This window comes from Argentina anserina, chromosome 3, assembly GCF_933775445.1.
Source record: "Argentina anserina chromosome 3, drPotAnse1.1, whole genome shotgun sequence".
NCBI classification, from domain to species: domain Eukaryota; kingdom Viridiplantae; phylum Streptophyta; class Magnoliopsida; order Rosales; family Rosaceae; genus Argentina; species Argentina anserina.
The window spans coordinates 32875624-32891870 of NC_065874.1; the positions used below are offsets into that span (position 1 = coordinate 32875624).

A 16247-nucleotide genomic window follows, 5' to 3' on the forward strand; every position below is an offset into this window, starting at 1 on the left:
TTTATCCCAACAAATGAAATCAAAGAGAAACAGATAACATCCTCTCTCTTTTTCTTTTTTTTCCTTTTTTTGACACGTCTTTTTTCTATATATAAATATCTTACAGAAATGTACCAAAGAAAGGGACATGCTAGATTTTCTTGTAAACTTGAGGCAGAGATTTGAGAAATGATGGTGATGGCTTGCGGACTGTGTGATTCAGGAGGATCAATAAGGTCAACAGAGTTAAAGCTCCAGCTTGATGTGCGGTTCCAAGCTCAACAGGCACATAGGATAGAAGTGTCGATACTCCAAGGGTGACCTGAGATGTTAACTTTTTATTAACCAATCCTATTTATCACAGTTGGCTCATAAATTTGGCAATGATGAAATATGGGATAAATGTTTTTACTTGAGATATTGAGAAAATGAATAGAGAAGGAATGGAGAATGGGAACTATGTATACCTGAAGGGCAGCCATGCTGAGAGTGGTTCTGATTAGAGATCGAACTATAGGGTGTGTGTCGAACTTCCTTGTTGTCAACCACAGAGCGCCAATCGAGACTAAAGTTGCGGTTGCAAGGATTCGATGGTCGAGCTACGAGCAATAAGAGGAGAAAATTATTAAAATGCTTCATAACCAGGAAATGTAAAAGGAAGAGTTATGCACGACATGGGTTCAATCATTACAAAATTTAACAATGTTTGTCGTTCAAAACTTCAAATACCATAATCACTTGAAGAGATAAATCCCCGTGTAATAAATTTGCATAATAAGATGAAGGAATCGCCATTAAAATGTTAAATGGTTAGAAATGCTGGCTGAAGCTTAGCTATTTTCCCAAAGGTGAGTTTTGGCGAAGAGAAACTTACGATACATTTAGACAATATTATAGATCTAGCAATGCCTGGCTTCTAAATGAGTAAATGCTAAGAAAATAAGCAATATTTGCTGAGAGAATGTACCTGCACAGTGGACGTATTCTCAAAGAAGTTCCGGATTAGTGGTTTCATGTCAAAAACATCATCAGGGATCCATGTGTCTCCCATCTTTGGAAAAGTGTTATAAGCATGCCCCTGACAATTTTACATTGAAGCAAAGTTATAATCTATCTTACCCAAAAACCACATCTGATCAATTAGTTCATTATGTAAATCTAGAAGGAAAACAATGATTACATACCGCGTCATTCCCGGCAACAAATGCGCCTGAGACAGCAGTAACTCCCACAAGCAAGCTGACAGGAAGAGCCAGTCTCTTTACTTTTGCTGCCCCATGAACCCAGGCTACTGATTTAGAAGGTGGTTCGGGCATCATAACAGAAAGACCAGTCCATAGTAGTCCACAGTATATAGCAAAGGCTGAAGTGAGATGAGCTGCAAGACGGTAAGGGCTTACTCTTGGCTGAGCGTATTCAGAGGCTGGTTCCTGTGGGAAAAGGAAAGCATTAGAAACATCCCGAGTCAATCAATAAATATCAACTCAATGCAGCAAAAACAAACCATAACAAACCTCTAAACCACTTTTAACCATCCACCATCCTATTAGACCCTGTCCAGCACCAAGACCAAAGAGAGCTGAGAGTCTTAATCCAAGTGGTAAGGTGATATACCCTTTACTAAGGAAATATGAGAATGGCAATGCGAACAGGATACCCAATGCCCTTCCCCACATACGATGCGCATATTCCATCCAGTATATAAATTTGAAATTTTCAATACTCATCCCTTTGTTTACACTGCAAGTTAAAAAGAAAGTAACATTAAAAAGATATGAATAACTTTAACTCCCATTAGATAATACAATGGTACTTTAGTACATCATCTATATAGTTAGTCAATAAAAGTAGCTGTGAGCCAGTGACTCAAGATATAACTAAACAGCTGGTAAAAGGTTTAGAGTGCAAATTCAAGCCTAGGATGTTTTCTGTACTAACCGTTTATACTCAGGGGACTGCTTGTACTTCTCAAACTCAGCCAACCAATCTTCATCTGATAGAGGAGGGAGGCCGCCAGTAAACTTCCAATCAGTCATTGATAGACCTGATCGTGTTAATCGTGTTATACCACCAAGCATTACCATACTGAATACCCAAGCAGCAGAGGTAAACAGCCAAGTGCCAACAATTTTCTGAGCGCGAGGTCCTCCATTTACTAGAAGCTTCAATCCTTCCTTACTTTCACCACCTATGGAAGCCACAGTAGACATATTCCTTACATATGGTACATAGTTACCCTGAAAATGACAAAAAGTCTTCTTATTATGAATAACAATTACACATTTGACATCTTCCTGGAAATACAATTTGTTTCTGATAAGAACACAAAGCACTTCTGCAGATCCTAGTCTCAAGCACTGTAACTGCTAATCTATATTTCAGACAATTTCCTAAAATTAAACGTAAATAAACAAAGCAGATGATATAAAGCAAAATAGAGAAAGGAACCTTAGGCAAACAGCGGAATTTCTCCAGGCATTGCCTTGTGATCCCTGTTGAGAATTTTCTATAGGGCTCCTCCTTCAATACCCGAGATGAAGTTGTTCCTCTCAGACTGTACAGTGCCTTTTGATTACTCTTCACAAACAACGCTACAATACGGTTCCGAAACATCTCTTTTTCTCTGATACAAAAATCCCAACTTGGGATTAGAATCAATCCTAAGAAACTATTCCACTTCACAAACATCAATATATAGATACATTCAGGGATGAAATACAGTATTTTCTACATGAAGTCCCAAATTTGCAAAAGTTATACTCACAAAAATCAAGCAATACATAGTTCCTACATTGCCACTGAAAGATAAAAGAAACTAAGATTTGCTTTGATCAAGTTCAATTCTTCAATGATGATTTCATAAAGCTCACACATTGATTCTTTTCTGGGTTTTCATTAAGTAAGCACAACATCAAAACCCATAAAAATTTAAACATAATATCAACCATCTGACAGTTGCACAAGGATTATACACATAACACATTGGAAAAAAGATGAGAACTTTAACTACAATCACCAAGTTGCAGATATCAGAAATCAACACACAGATAAATTTGAGTCATTAGATATTAGAAAGATAATAATAAATTAAATAGAAAGACAAAGAGTACCTGAAGATCTGAGCTTTGTTGTGATGGTTTCAATGGTTGTTGGGGTTTGGGGTTTATCAGCGGTCTGGTAGTGACTATTCTGTTGCGGCTCAACCTTTAATCAGAGTCCGAGTAAGTAAACGACGACGTTTAGTTGATAAACACGCGGTTAGTCTAGTTTCCACAAGTTCGTCACTGTAGTTTTCTATGTTCTTTTTTACAGTTTAACCCCAATCCTATGAAACTACATCTATAATGTAAAGTTGTAAACACCAAAAGTTGTGAATTCGTGGTCATTTCTCATGAATCATTCGAACTTGTTTGCTTACTATACAAGATGTAGTAACATAGTACATATAAGTTGTTTCTGTGATAACGTATCATAGATATTTACCTTTTTAGTATGTTTTATCGAGATGCTAATTTAATGGCGGTAGATTGATGTTGTAATGGTTCTTCCTAACAAAATTGAACATTTTTAACTTTTGCATATGTCACAAAGTGATCTTTTCAGCATGTTAGTGGAGAAATGAAAGCAGTAGACATTCAAATATAGATATGAAAAAAATGTTTAGTGGATCTCACTTTGATTTTTTGCTCATGTGTGAGTTTGGTTTTTGAGTAGTGGCTACTGCAGGCAGATCATCCTATTTGGTAACGAACATGGGGAGAATATTAGCACAATGCATTTCATTTCCAATCTTAATGAATACAACAATAAGGGGATCATGCAGGAGCAAATAGCAGTCTGCATTTCTGTCCCAACTTATGAATTCCAACTACAGGCTACAGATATCATTTCCTTCTAACCCTACAGAAGTTGCTAATACATGCATAATAATCCTCAAAGTTCAATGGTGATGTCCCAAAGGTACAATTCTGTCTCTGGAACTTTCAAATCAATGGTGAGAAAACCCGATTCAACTTCATAATCGAACTCAGCTTCCTCCGAATCAACTGTTATCCTCTTTGGTCTAGCTAATGAATAGGCTCCAAAGAGGCCAGACCCATGCACTTTCATGTCAATTGTAGCACTGCTCGTAGATTCATATTCTTTTATGGCTCCCCCAGAGTTGAACATCTTGATTAAGCCGATGGGAGCAAATGTTACTCCATCAGACAATTTCTTAGCTGGAACCACTGTAAAAACTTCGTACTCTCGAGATTTCAGGGTGATTGGCCTAGATGCATCCTTGGGAAGATATATCACCTCTCCTGCAATTTACATTACAATCAATTTTGCTAAGTTACTCCAAATATTACAGTCTACCAGTAAAATGTGCAGTAATTAAGCAGAAGTACCAACTCAGAAAGCTAAACTCACCACCAAGATGGGAATATATGACAACATCCCCAGTCCATTCCTCATGTGCAACCTTGGGCAGATAATCGACATCTTTAGCCCTAATGATCCCAGTAACTGTGCCTGTCTCTAAGTCATGGATGAGGTTCGTCTTTCCAACCTTACACCACCCAGCTCCCTGGCAGTTAAAGACTCCCACAACTCCGGTAAATTCATTCAGATTCCATATCTTTAGAAGACTGCCATTTTAATACTTGGATTAGAAAATTCACTGTATATAAATTCACAATCAGTTCTTGTTATCATTGTCTTTCTGAGTACCTTTTCCCATCTCGAGCTGGATCAGAAAATAAGCAATCCCTTGTTGGTCTTCCTGGTAGTTTAGCTCTCAAGATGGAGCCATCAGTGAGTACAAGCTTCCTTAGAAGATTGAAGTCATGCTGCCCTGGCTTGTCACTGCAACGGTGCATCGCATATAAGTAAGAACACGCTTCATGTTTTAACTCTATATGATATCAGAAACTGATATATTCATAACTGAAGAACATACCTAACATAAATTGCACATCCACCTACAGCACGAGCTGCTCCATGGTATTCAGCCATCGGGTGTAAGCTCTGAATCAGAAACAATTTCAATATGAGCAACCAGAAACTATAAGAACTAAAACTGAGTAATAGCTGATGATAAAGTCTGCTTTCTTACATGAAACATATCCCAATCTGGCTGCATGAATTCTCCGAGAAAAACAGTGTTATAAGCAACTGAAGCGATATGAATTGTGTGTGATGCAGGATCTTTAGGCCAGAAATCATCTGATGCCCTTATAACAGCTGACCTCTTCGCACTGAAAAATGCAGGTCATACCAAATCATTACTATAAAACTTTTAAGGAACAAAATGTAGCTTGAACCAGACAAATGTGAGAAACTATTTTTACCTGTACAAACCATCTGTGTTGTGGCTCATACAAGAAATGATACCATTGTCAGGAAAGTTTCTCGCAATAGACGCTTCTAATGCCTGATGATATTTTCTTGCAAGTTTCACCCTTCCACCATGACCTGCCCCTAAAGTTTCGAGAATGTTTTGAACATCAACTTTAACCCCATCAATTCCTGCTGATGCGAGATAAGAGTGCAGTTCATCATAGAAGTGGAAAACTTTCTCAGGATTCACAAGGCCAAGGCCATTTTTGGCAATGCTGTTATAGGCATCACAAGGCTCATTGGACTCAACCCCTGGAGATGAAACAGGGTAGGCCAACTTGGAGTCATAGTGTTCCATCCCGGAAACACCAGGTCTAACACCACCCCAGTAACCAGTTATAGCATGCCACACATAAGCATACCTGGAAATTTCACAACCAAACAGATTTAATTAAGTCCTGATCAAAAATATATGTGACACACAGCTGAAATTAGCAGATTAAGTGATGAGAACTCACTTCAAAGCATGTTTCTCCTTAATTTCAGATACAATATGGCGAAGTCCCAAAGATGGATCCTCTACTCTGTGACCCTTTTTACCATCTTTTTGAAATTTGTGGTTCTCTTTTATATTTGTCAATCTGTTTGCAAAGCTGAAACACATACAAGAAATTATGTATTACACTGTTAGCAAATCAACAATAAGGTATTGCCTCGAAACCAAAATTGAAACATCAAGTGCTCACTTTGCTGCGTTATCAGCTAAGAAGCTAACACCAGTGTCATCCATACTAACTGATTGCCATCCATCATCTATAATAACAAACTTCGGAGGCACTCCACTATTCTCAAAGCTGCGAAATAAAATGCCTTTAACTATCTATGCAATGCTGAAATTAATCAAGATCTGAAATACTATCTATGATGTAAGTTAGTACCTCTCTAACCCTTGCTTTAGACCCTCTGAAGTGACATCAGTGTAGAAAGCATCCCATGTACACCAGCCAAACCAGTTCAGCATATCTGGCATCTGAAGCATAAAACACTAGTAATTTAGACATATTGGAAAAATAAAAATAATTTACTTAATTTATCTCACAAAACAGACAGCTCAAACCATAATATAAAAATTAGAGAGTGAATTACCTTCTTTCGCTCACGATGATGAAATGTCTGTAAATGCTTCTCTACAGTCCTATGTATAGAAAATACAACCAAGTCAGTACTTAATCCCTTTAGGCTTTAGCACACATTGATAATACTGTAAGGAATTAACTTATGTTTCTGTGTTGAATTCCAGATTTGTTGAATACCATTGAATCTGAAGATGGTTCCAGCTGAAATCATATCCTCCATACATGAACTAGAATCAAAGCCTATACTTAGCATCCAAATAGTTTGAAAATACTTACTTGACAGTATCTGTGATGACTTCAAATGGGTCTGATCCAGCGCCAACAAAAACCAAATGACTACCCTCAAATCCAACAACATCAGGATCTCCTGAAAAAACCAGAATTTCCATCATATCAGAACCCAGAATCTCCATTTCATGAACCAAAGCTTATTTATAAATTTAACATTTTCGCTTACCACTTTCTAAGCAGATTTCAATCTCATTCAGTTCATTCCCCTGAAGAACAGCCCTGAAATCACCCTCGAGAATCGGCAAGAAAACTGTATACACAGCAGATTCCTCCCCTCCAGTTTTGCTACCCTCACCAAAATTACCACCTTCCTTAGTCTCCACAATCAGAAACTGAGTCTCAAATGGAACATCTTGACCATTACTCCCCATCCTCTGCGTCATCCACCACATCTTAAACCGAAATACACACATAAACCGCAACCCCCTATACACAAAATACACTCGCAAGTTAGCAATCTGCAACTCGAATCACAAAAAATACTAGAGAAGAAAGTAATGACAATATATATAACAAAGCCAACTTAATTACTCGAGTTTGCCGATCGGAAACACTTTCCGGCTACCCTTCTGATCAGACTCGACTCCGATGAAGGCCCCATTGGCCAATGCGCCACCGGATGCCGGAGTGACAACAACGTTGGCATGCACTTCTCCCAACACCTTGTTCCCCAACACCATTAAACTTCCATCTTCAACGGTTATGCCAGCGCCAACCGTCATCTTCACCACAGCAACTAATCAGAATATCAGAATCCAACAACAAATCAATGATGATGAAGTGAAAAAACTGGAGGAGTATATATAGGCTTCAAAACTGAAAGTCTGAAACTGACTGTTAAGGAGTTGTGGAAGTTCGAAATTGCAAACTAGGGACTCCCTGGAATTAGGGAAAAGCCCTTGCCTCAGTTACTGTGTTGTTCAACGTTAAACAAAAATATCTAGGTTTGGCGGGAGGGGACAATTTATTCTAGAGTTTTATGATGATATTCGTTGCATGTTAAACGTATTTGTTTGAATGATTGAAGGCCATCACTTATTTCTATAACAAACTACTAATAAATATTTGGTTTACAAAAAACTCATATCCTAATTTATAGAGCAAATTAGGACAAAAAATTACAAATAATGACTATATAATAGCAAGTTGTCATATATTATATGATATTTTACTTTTCTACCCCTCTTTAGCCCATCACATTTAAGAGAATTTAAAATTCATTCTCACTATCACATATCACATCTACATGTATACCTACTACTCTCGATTAAGAAGCTATATGCTACTATCGACTGAGAAACTAGTTACTACTGTCTATTATGAAACTAACTATTACTATCTAATTAAGCAACCTGCTACAGTCGAGTATGAAACTATCTGCTACTGCCGACTGGGAAGGTACATGCTGTTGTGGACTACGAATCTAGCTGCTACTGTTGATTGGAAAACTAACTGTAATTGTGTTTTTTGTTAGCAAAATTTGAAATTCTAAAATTTCTAAAAAAAAATATGCAATATAGTACTTTAGTGAAAGCCCATGACATAAGGAACAACATTATATATTGGCTCACCTCCAAATTAATGGTAGTTTGGTCGAAAAACTTAAATTTACTGAAAAAAAAAATTAAAAAATAAGGAAAGATAAACTTGTTAGATTTATGAGTGGTATCTTGGTAATTTTCGTGAAAATAATCGTATTTTAGATATTTATGCATTAATTACTTAATCAATTTTAATCCACTTATTTTTAAATATCCTAATTTATATAAAAAATATGGAAAGTAAATTTTTAATTAATTCAAATTAGACACTGCTAAATAATTTTATATTATTTCTATTTTTGTAACAGACCTGAAAAAGTAAGGGTCGGCATTTTGGACCGTTGTTCATGGAAGGCATGTGAAAATAATAACAGCCTACCAATTGGAGAGGTTTGATGAGTCAGAGGGTTTTGTTTTTGCGCATGTTACATGAACATGTGATTAATCGCATAATTGGACCATTGGAAATTAGCACAAGTTCATGGCTTCACGGGGCAAGTGGTCTGTCAACTATAGTTGTTTTGGGAACTTAGAATTTGACAAAGTTGCAAGTGAAGAGTGTGTTGGATTTTTATTTGGGTAGAAAACTGGTTGCACATTGCTTGTATGAGTTGTATCAATTGTGCCATTTGTGTTTTGTTTTACAATGTTGAATCATCGTCACTACGCATGTTATCAATACATGTGGAGAGTTTGAGTAGAAAATTTGTCAAACAAGACTCGTCTCAGACTCATGTTGAAAAATTATACGGTACACCGATACATACTATACATCCTGATATTATGCAGCCGTACGTTATTGTAAAATCAATATGTAACAACAGAATTTCAGTTGCACAACATGCAACAGATCATAGACATTTGTAACTTACAAATTGCTCATTACATTTCACGGAGCTCAAAATTTTGAGTATATTTTATGTAGTTCAAATTGCAAGTCGAAGTGGCTAGTGTTAGCATAAAGCTTGTTCCTATGTTTATCCATGCGAATAGCAGTGGATCGGATCATTTGTGAAAATATCTTCATAGATGAATCCGGTTTACATTCACGATGGATTACGCGGCTTCCCGGCGGCGCATGCAAAGGCGGCAACTTCAATAATTCAACAAAACAAATCGGAGCGAAATAAGACAGAGGACCAGTTAGTAGGTGAGAAAATTGACTGCTATAAATGACTCGTTTATGTCCAGATTTGCTAACCAGCTGGAGATACGTTGGTATGACGTGGAAGCCATACTCAGACAGCACGATCAGATCGTTAAAAAAACAAATCTATGTCATTCATGCATGGCTCTTTTCACAAGCAATCAATTGCCAGATAGCTAGATTGAGATGTGTACCTAGTCAACAAATCAATCCAATACTAATAGAGAAAACCCTGATCGATACAAGTGTTTGTGATGCAGATTTTGTTGCCCATGAATCTCTTATTAGTCATTCAAATTGTAATTTGCTTGTGCGTATATATTAGTGTATTAGTGTGTAGTTCGTTAACAATTACGTAAGAGAATTCTACAGTTAAATGCATGAACCAAATTGTATACATTATTAGGATGTTGATGTTGAATGCATCAAAGTACATGAAGAGTCTTCCTAAAGATATGATGGCTAAAGCCCTCAAAAGAGAAATGAATCTCATATGGGTGATGGAGAATGTGCGTAGACTTTGTACAATGACTACAATCACATGCACTGTTAGTGTTTAACATATCGATCGGTACGTACGGTATCTTTCGTTTGAAGCTAGTGACAAAAAGAGAAAATCAAGTTACATTCACGAGTGTTTCGATCGGCATAGAATACCGACACAGCGGGCAAAACCTGCTCTGGCCCAGCCACTTCACAATGCAACGTCCATGATAGAGATGCAAACACGGCATACGAGCTGCTTCAAGACCAACCACCATTGTCTCCAAACAAACCGAACACATTGTTGGCACCTCCACTCTCGCCTTCTCCAACCCCTCAATCGTCGATTTACTTGCCGGCTCGAACGCAGGATCAACAGAATACGGTACCGTAACGACATGAAGAAAGATATCAACCACAAAATGTAGAATCATGCAGTTAGTCTCAGAACTAGTTCGCTTCGCAGTCCTAAAAGCATCGGCTACTATCTTATCCACCATGGAATCACAGATTTGGTCAGGGACGTGCAACCGAGAGAGTTCCCCTGCAAGGGCGCTCCTTGACCTGTTTTCATACATCCATATGTCAAGTTCGAGTCCATGCTACTTTTCGCTAACGTTGACATCGGCGGCCAACTCCAAGGCCTGCTTTCTGGCCTCAACGTTGATGTCCATCACGAATTGTGTACATATCAACTCTTCGTCAGGTTCATTAAGGTCTGATATAGATAACCTGCAAGAGTTCTCGATCACGATTTCCATATAGAATCTGTTTAGAAATGGAGATCGAAAAAAGATGGGTAAAAATAAATGACAAAACTGAAGATGTATGTATGTGTGAGTGTGGACATACGTGTTTATCTATACACATACCTAGTCCAATTGGGAAATGAATTTCCCTTGTTCGGTTAGAAAAAGGATTACTAAATGTGAACTCAGGTTCCCCCAATTAGGTTAGGAAAAGGATTAATATAATATAAAATCCGGTGGGGTCAGTTTAAGAAACCCGATTGAGCTAGGATTAATTCCCTGCCAAGAAAATAGACGTCCTTGAAGAGAAAAAAAACATTGTGATGCCCTGAAATGAAGGAGAATTGGATAAGATCGGGCGATCGGCTACGTATTGGACCATGACATAGAAGCCCAATGATAATTAAGAGGGGGAACCGACGAAGAGTATGGAAGCCTCCCAGCCCACCTTAGAAAATGGGCTCAACGGTTGGTGTACAACGAGAGAAAGGGTTTGGTCACTTTGTGACTCTGTGTAACAAAGGTGACGCGGCTTAGAGTCACATGCTTGAAACAGATCGAAATTTGTTTCGAAAATGATCATCTCATTCACAGTGATTCACTCCTGCAAGAAACGGAAAACTATTACTGCAGTATGTTACTCAATATAAAGGATATGATGTTGCACCTTGCGGCTCTGCCTAATGGTTCAATTCGCATTTCCCACTCTCATTCCTATAGCTTGAACAAGGAATTTCAGATTTATGATTTATAAAAGGATGCTGCGAGAGTTGGATCATTGTGTCCTCGCCTGGAGGCGTTCAACAAGCTACGTTTTAGTTAGTTTGCAACGATATATGATCACTATCATGCTAGTTATTTACACAGTTCACCGATTGAGGTGCCAAATTGATCTGATCTGGCTCACTGGCCGGACTGTCTACAAAGTAAAAAGTGCTTAATTAGTGAAGCTTCTGCTCTCACATCATCGGTCACCATCGATCAACTGCCTCCGATAACATTACTGATTATGTTTTCCATCACGTACGCTCGTCTGTGATGCACGGATATGTGGGAAAAATTAAATGCTCATATCGGATATGGGTACGGGATGAATATTCTATATTTACGTATTTTTTGGCTGAAAATACGCACTCAAAATATGTATTGTATACTCAACTCACCAGCTACAGTCAAAATACATTTTAGATACGTTTTGGGGTATAATTGTCATTGTCACGTTAAAAACTCATAATAACTAAAGTACTAAATTACTAATTACAATTAGGTGGAGAGTAATAGTCCATTTCATTGTTGTATCTTCTATTTTGCTTGAACTTATTAAGTATTTAATTCATAAACTTATGTTTATTATAAAATTGATAGAATTTATGTGTTTTAATTGCTTGTTTGATCAAATTTTAAAATTTATATAATATATATATATATTAAATATTATTTTACAAAACGTATCTAAAACACTACATTTTAGAAAATAACGTATCACGTGTCATGCCGTATCTATATCTCGTACCCATACCCGTACTCGTGCATCATAGACCCTCGTCCTCACCACTCTCACAAACTGTAGCTGGTCGTTTTGATAGAGATCGAAACCAGAAGTTAAACAATAGAAAATACAAAGTAAGCAAATTATTAGTAATAAGTAGGCGGCCAACTCTTAGACAAATTATCAGCAATGATGCAAAGTTATATACAGCATTACGAGTACTATTTACAATTCCACATACTGTAGCTCTTAGGGCTGTTAATCGGTTCCGGTTCCTGAAGGAACCGTTGGAACCGAACCGTTTAACAGCAGTTCGGTTCGGTTCCTAGAAAAAAAATGAAGTTATACAGTAGAACCGAACCGTTTTTAAAACAGTTCGGTTCGGTTCGGTTCTAAAATCTAAAATGTATAGGAACCGTTTGGAACCGTTTTGGGACCGGAACCATTTGCAAAAGGGAGAAATTGCTTTAAACTAAAGTACTAGTGATACTTCATTTGGTGGAGGACAGAGACTATGCCCTTGTTTGGAATTATCTTGTCTCGAATTATCAATCTTCCCTCATTTCTTGTCACCAGATATAAGTATGATATGCTCAAACTAACATCATTCTTGAATTTAAGACAATTTTTTTTGGAACCGTTTTGGAACCGGAACCGCCATGGAACCGTTAGAAACCGAACCGTTCGGTTCCTATTCTGAAAAATACAAGAACCGAACCGTTTAAATAACACGGTTCGGTTTACAATTCCACCTATTTTTAGCTATTTTGGAACCGTTTACAATAGAATTCTGGTTTGTATCCTGGTTTGTATCCTGGTTTGTATAATAGAATTCCTCATACGTGTCTCAACTCTCAACAACTGTCTCCAGCTTCACAATTTCAAGCTACAGATCGCAACATCAAACAAATGTAAACTAACGTTGACTAGCTTATATTATTTTGGTTTACCGGCCATTGCATGGAGTTAGTCTATAATTATATGTGAAGTTATGAACTGTGCGCAAGAACTGGAAGCTGTTCGAATATAATGTCCGATGGTTTAGACTTTAGAACCGTCTTAACATTTAAATTTTTCGTAAGGGTCAATCAGGGTGCGCTCTAGCTGGTAAGCAACTTAATTAATTGGTCCTTAATCGACCTTGATAAGCTATATAATGCAAGTCTGCAATGGCTAAATTTTTAATCGACTGCCCCGCAGCCCGCAACCCAGTCGGCGGCACATCCATTTGTTAATAGGTCAAAAGATTATCCGGCCGGCGGGAGAAAAGGAATCTTCGATACAAAGCCCCTGAAAGATCCATCAGTACGTTGTGAACTGATCGCAGGGTGGTTAATTAGGGTTTCACACACAAACATGAGTAGCTAACTAGCGAGCAACTGATATTTCCACCCCATTGATCATGCAGAACCAAGTTTTTGAATCAAAAACACGACGAGTGGATTGGCACAGTCCGAGTCAGTGTCCATTTTAGTACACTGCACACATTGTTGGACTTTTGGTTTAAATTACTATAAACTGGGAGTTTGTGGAAGACCAGGAGCATTTGTGTCTTATACTCTCTCTTGTCTCCTCTTTTTCTTCTATTATCATTCTCATCATCATCCATTATCGAACTCTCTATTGTAATCAATTAGGAAAAAAAGGTCAAAAGGCCATGAAATTATATACGGATGTTTCTTCCTTTCACGAAAATATCTTGTTTTTATACAAAATGTTTGTCATTATTTGATTGTTGCAACTTATTTGTTGAGTTAGAACCATTGATATTTATACTTGACTCCATTTTTTTGCAATCAAATGTATATTTACATGATCTAACCTTTCATAGAAGCCGGTCCAAATGCATATCCGTGTTCTGAATCCTCTCTTCATTATCCGAACCATGTTTACGCTCAATTCGTCCACTCATGTATTACCATGAAGTTTCCCGGCCTAGCTCATCTGAGGGTATGAATTCGCATCAAAAACTAACCACAACATATTCGGTTGATTCATGTTGTGATCCTTAAAATAAAACTAGACGAATGCACTAAATGTGGTCGCAATGTGAAAGCCTAGCTACATTTGAACATATCTCATCAAATAAAGACAGCATTCATCAAATTAAAGTGATTGGAGATGTACAAAATTGAATTGGGTAGGGTTTTAAAAGGAAAAGATGGAGAAAGCCTTCTAGAAGACTTGCACACCAAGTACCAAACTCTTATTATTTTTGACAAGGTTAATTTAAGCACCCACCCTTCATCATTGTGCCATTGTCCCATATCAATGTTAATGCTGGCCCAGGTCCCAGAACCAGTAGACGAGGGTTAGCCTTGGGGCAAAGGCAAGGCCTTCTAGAACCCTTTTATACGTGTAAACCGGGAAAGGGTAGATAGCTAAACTTAGGGCCTTCTACTCATTTCACTCTCTACGCTCTATGTATGGCAAAGAAAGATAAGCCCTTGATATTTTATGGTGGGTAGTCATTTTCAATTTATTCGAGCTTGATTATGCCCTTCTAGAAACTTTTGCACGCGCGAGATCGAGCATGTAGAGTAAAAGCTTTTACCAATAATGAGGAACACTGGCTAAGAAAAAGGTCATGGCTATGGCATGAGCATGTTTGTACCAAGCTCATACTTACCTATCTTCTTGTGTTAGGTCAAGCAATATATACTTACCCATCTTCTAGGTTTGGCAATTTAAAATCTTGGTTTGTCCGTTTTCATATCTCTCGTGTAACCTACTAATTTTATTCACTAAATCTTATCGTTAGATAAAATTTTAGTAGACGTATCGTATCATGTTCAAAATAAAAGAAACAAACAACAATTGAGGCAACTTACCAACTGTGTAGTAGCGTAACACGTGATGCATGATACCATTTATCATGTCATTTGTCACATCATTACAAAAGTAAGAATTATCGTTCCACCGCGAGAATGAAAATAGAGTGTGTGAATCACGTTTAAAAACTTAAAATGTAAATTCATACTAGAAAAACAACTTTTACCTAACTTTACCATCAACGAAAAACAATGCGATTATAACAATCAATAACACATCAAGTACGGTACCGTAAGAACAAATTTAGAAACCACACTATCAAGTTAAAAAAGTGGACAGGGAAACAATGATATTGATCCCAAATCCCAAATGAACAAGATAAGCATAGAAATTAATGAAACCGTTCGAAATAACCAATCGAAACCTATTTATGCAAACATTATATCAATTTTTCATTAATACCAATGTTCTGGAAGGATATCTTTCTGTGAGGTCCAAAAACAGAAGGAGTGCCACGTCAGCGCCCCTAGAGAAAAACCACACAAAACCATTTTGACTCCTATAAATACCCCTCCCTTCCTCTTCAGTTTCGAATTCCAATCCCCCAAATTTCTTCTTCGAATTTCCCAAATTGCCCTCCCGATGTCAGCAACCCTAGCCCTCTCCGGCCTCTCCTTCACCTCCCCCAAGCTCCGCTCCTCCCCCTCCTCTCTCCCCGAAATGCCCCTCCCCCGCCGCCAGCTCAAGCTCTCCGTCAGGGCCTTCGCGGAGACGGAGCGGCGGCCGATGACGGCGACTTCCCCGGCGAGCCTCTACGAGGTTCTCCAGGTCAAGAACAACGCGTCGCAGATGGAGATCAAGACGGCGTACAGGAGCCTCGCGAAGATGCACCACCCGGACGCGTCGTCGTCGGCGGCGGAAGCCGATTCGGACGGGCGCGAATTCATCGAGATCCACAACGCGTACGCGACGCTGTCGGATCCGGCGGCCAGGGCGATGTACGACCTGACGTTGAATGCGGGCGTTGGTTTCGATCGGCGGAGAAGCCCGGTCGGGTTTCGGCCCAATGGGTTCTATTCGACCCGGAGGTGGGAGACGGACCAGTGCTGGTAGAATAGAAATGCGCAGTTTCGAGTTCACCTGTATTTCAGTTTTCTTAGAATTTTCTAAGAAAAGAAACGAGACGTGTAAAGAGTAGAGGAGAAATTATGTAAATTCTTATCACTAGCAGTGAATATTTTCAGTTCATTTTTTACTGCAGTTTTTAGATATCAATTTACTTTCTGGTGAATTCAGGTGAAAGCTCTCATGAAAGTAAAGTTGCAACTGATTAGTGGT

At 38.3% G+C, this 16247-nt stretch overlaps 4 protein-coding genes across 4 annotated transcripts; 1 reads left to right on the forward strand and 3 right to left on the reverse strand.

Moving 5' to 3' along the window:
• Window positions 1-24: 24 nt before the first annotated feature.
• Window positions 25-3171, reverse strand: LOC126789059 (cytochrome c oxidase assembly protein COX15-like). The gene is made up of 8 exons (XM_050515118.1): window positions 3090-3171; window positions 2428-2602; window positions 1918-2216; window positions 1494-1719; window positions 1164-1409; window positions 947-1057; window positions 447-578; window positions 25-301 (listed from the first exon to the last, which is right to left on the reverse strand). The coding sequence occupies exons 2-8, from the start codon at window positions 2590-2592 to the stop codon at window positions 131-133; spliced, it is 1350 nt and encodes a 449-aa protein (XP_050371075.1). The 5' UTR covers window positions 2593-2602; window positions 3090-3171; the 3' UTR covers window positions 25-130.
• A 644-nt stretch (window positions 3172-3815) lies between these two features.
• LOC126789057 (probable galactinol--sucrose galactosyltransferase 1) lies at window positions 3816-7508 on the reverse strand. The gene is made up of 13 exons (XM_050515117.1): window positions 7260-7508; window positions 6895-7154; window positions 6714-6804; window positions 6448-6496; window positions 6240-6331; window positions 6048-6155; window positions 5820-5954; window positions 5313-5723; window positions 5078-5219; window positions 4922-4989; window positions 4693-4827; window positions 4393-4610; window positions 3816-4283 (listed from the first exon to the last, which is right to left on the reverse strand). Exons 1-13 carry the CDS (start codon window positions 7448-7450, stop codon window positions 3913-3915), a joined length of 2271 nt encoding a protein of 756 aa, XP_050371074.1. The 5' UTR covers window positions 7451-7508; the 3' UTR covers window positions 3816-3912.
• A 2525-nt stretch (window positions 7509-10033) lies between these two features.
• On the reverse strand, window positions 10034-10573 carry LOC126787533 (E3 ubiquitin-protein ligase SDIR1-like). Its single transcript, XM_050513399.1, has 2 exons — window positions 10506-10573; window positions 10034-10463 (listed from the first exon to the last, which is right to left on the reverse strand). The coding sequence occupies exons 1-2, from the start codon at window positions 10571-10573 to the stop codon at window positions 10034-10036; spliced, it is 498 nt and encodes a 165-aa protein (XP_050369356.1).
• Window positions 10574-15520: 4947 nt separating this feature from the next.
• LOC126789061 (chaperone protein dnaJ 11, chloroplastic) lies at window positions 15521-16178 on the forward strand. The gene has a single exon (XM_050515120.1). The coding sequence runs from the start codon at window positions 15552-15554 to the stop codon at window positions 16020-16022; it is 471 nt and encodes a 156-aa protein (XP_050371077.1). The 5' UTR covers window positions 15521-15551; the 3' UTR covers window positions 16023-16178.
• The last annotated feature ends 69 nt before the right edge of the window (window positions 16179-16247 follow it).

What these genes read in the sequence shown, in the direction of transcription:
- LOC126789059 (XM_050515118.1), bottom strand. Translation starts at nt 2,592, where the DNA reads ATGTTTCGGAACCGTATTGTAGCGTTGTTTGTGAAGAGTAATCAAAAG. An exon ending in AATTCCGCTGTTTGCCTAAG is followed by an intron (nt 2,217 to 2,427) that starts GTTCCTTTCTCT and finishes TGTCATTTTCAG; the next exon opens with GGTAACTATGTACCATATGT. An exon ending in CAGTCCCCTGAGTATAAACG is followed by an intron (nt 1,720 to 1,917) that starts GTTAGTACAGAA and finishes TTTAACTTGCAG; the next exon opens with TGTAAACAAAGGGATGAGTA.
- LOC126789057 (XM_050515117.1), bottom strand. Translation starts at nt 7,450, where the DNA reads ATGACGGTTGGCGCTGGCATAACCGTTGAAGATGGAAGTTTAATGGTG. An exon ending in AAGGAGAAACATGCTTTGAA is followed by an intron (nt 5,724 to 5,819) that starts GTGAGTTCTCAT and finishes TGAAATTTCCAG; the next exon opens with GTATGCTTATGTGTGGCATG. An exon ending in AACACAGATGGTTTGTACAG is followed by an intron (nt 5,220 to 5,312) that starts GTAAAAATAGTT and finishes TGCATTTTTCAG; the next exon opens with TGCGAAGAGGTCAGCTGTTA.
- LOC126787533 (XM_050513399.1), bottom strand. Translation starts at nt 10,573, where the DNA reads ATGGACATCAACGTTGAGGCCAGAAAGCAGGCCTTGGAGTTGGCCGCC. An exon ending in GATGTCAACGTTAGCGAAAA is followed by an intron (nt 10,464 to 10,505) that starts GTAGCATGGACT and finishes GTATGAAAACAG; the next exon opens with GTCAAGGAGCGCCCTTGCAG.
- LOC126789061 (XM_050515120.1), top strand. Translation starts at nt 15,552, where the DNA reads ATGTCAGCAACCCTAGCCCTCTCCGGCCTCTCCTTCACCTCCCCCAAG.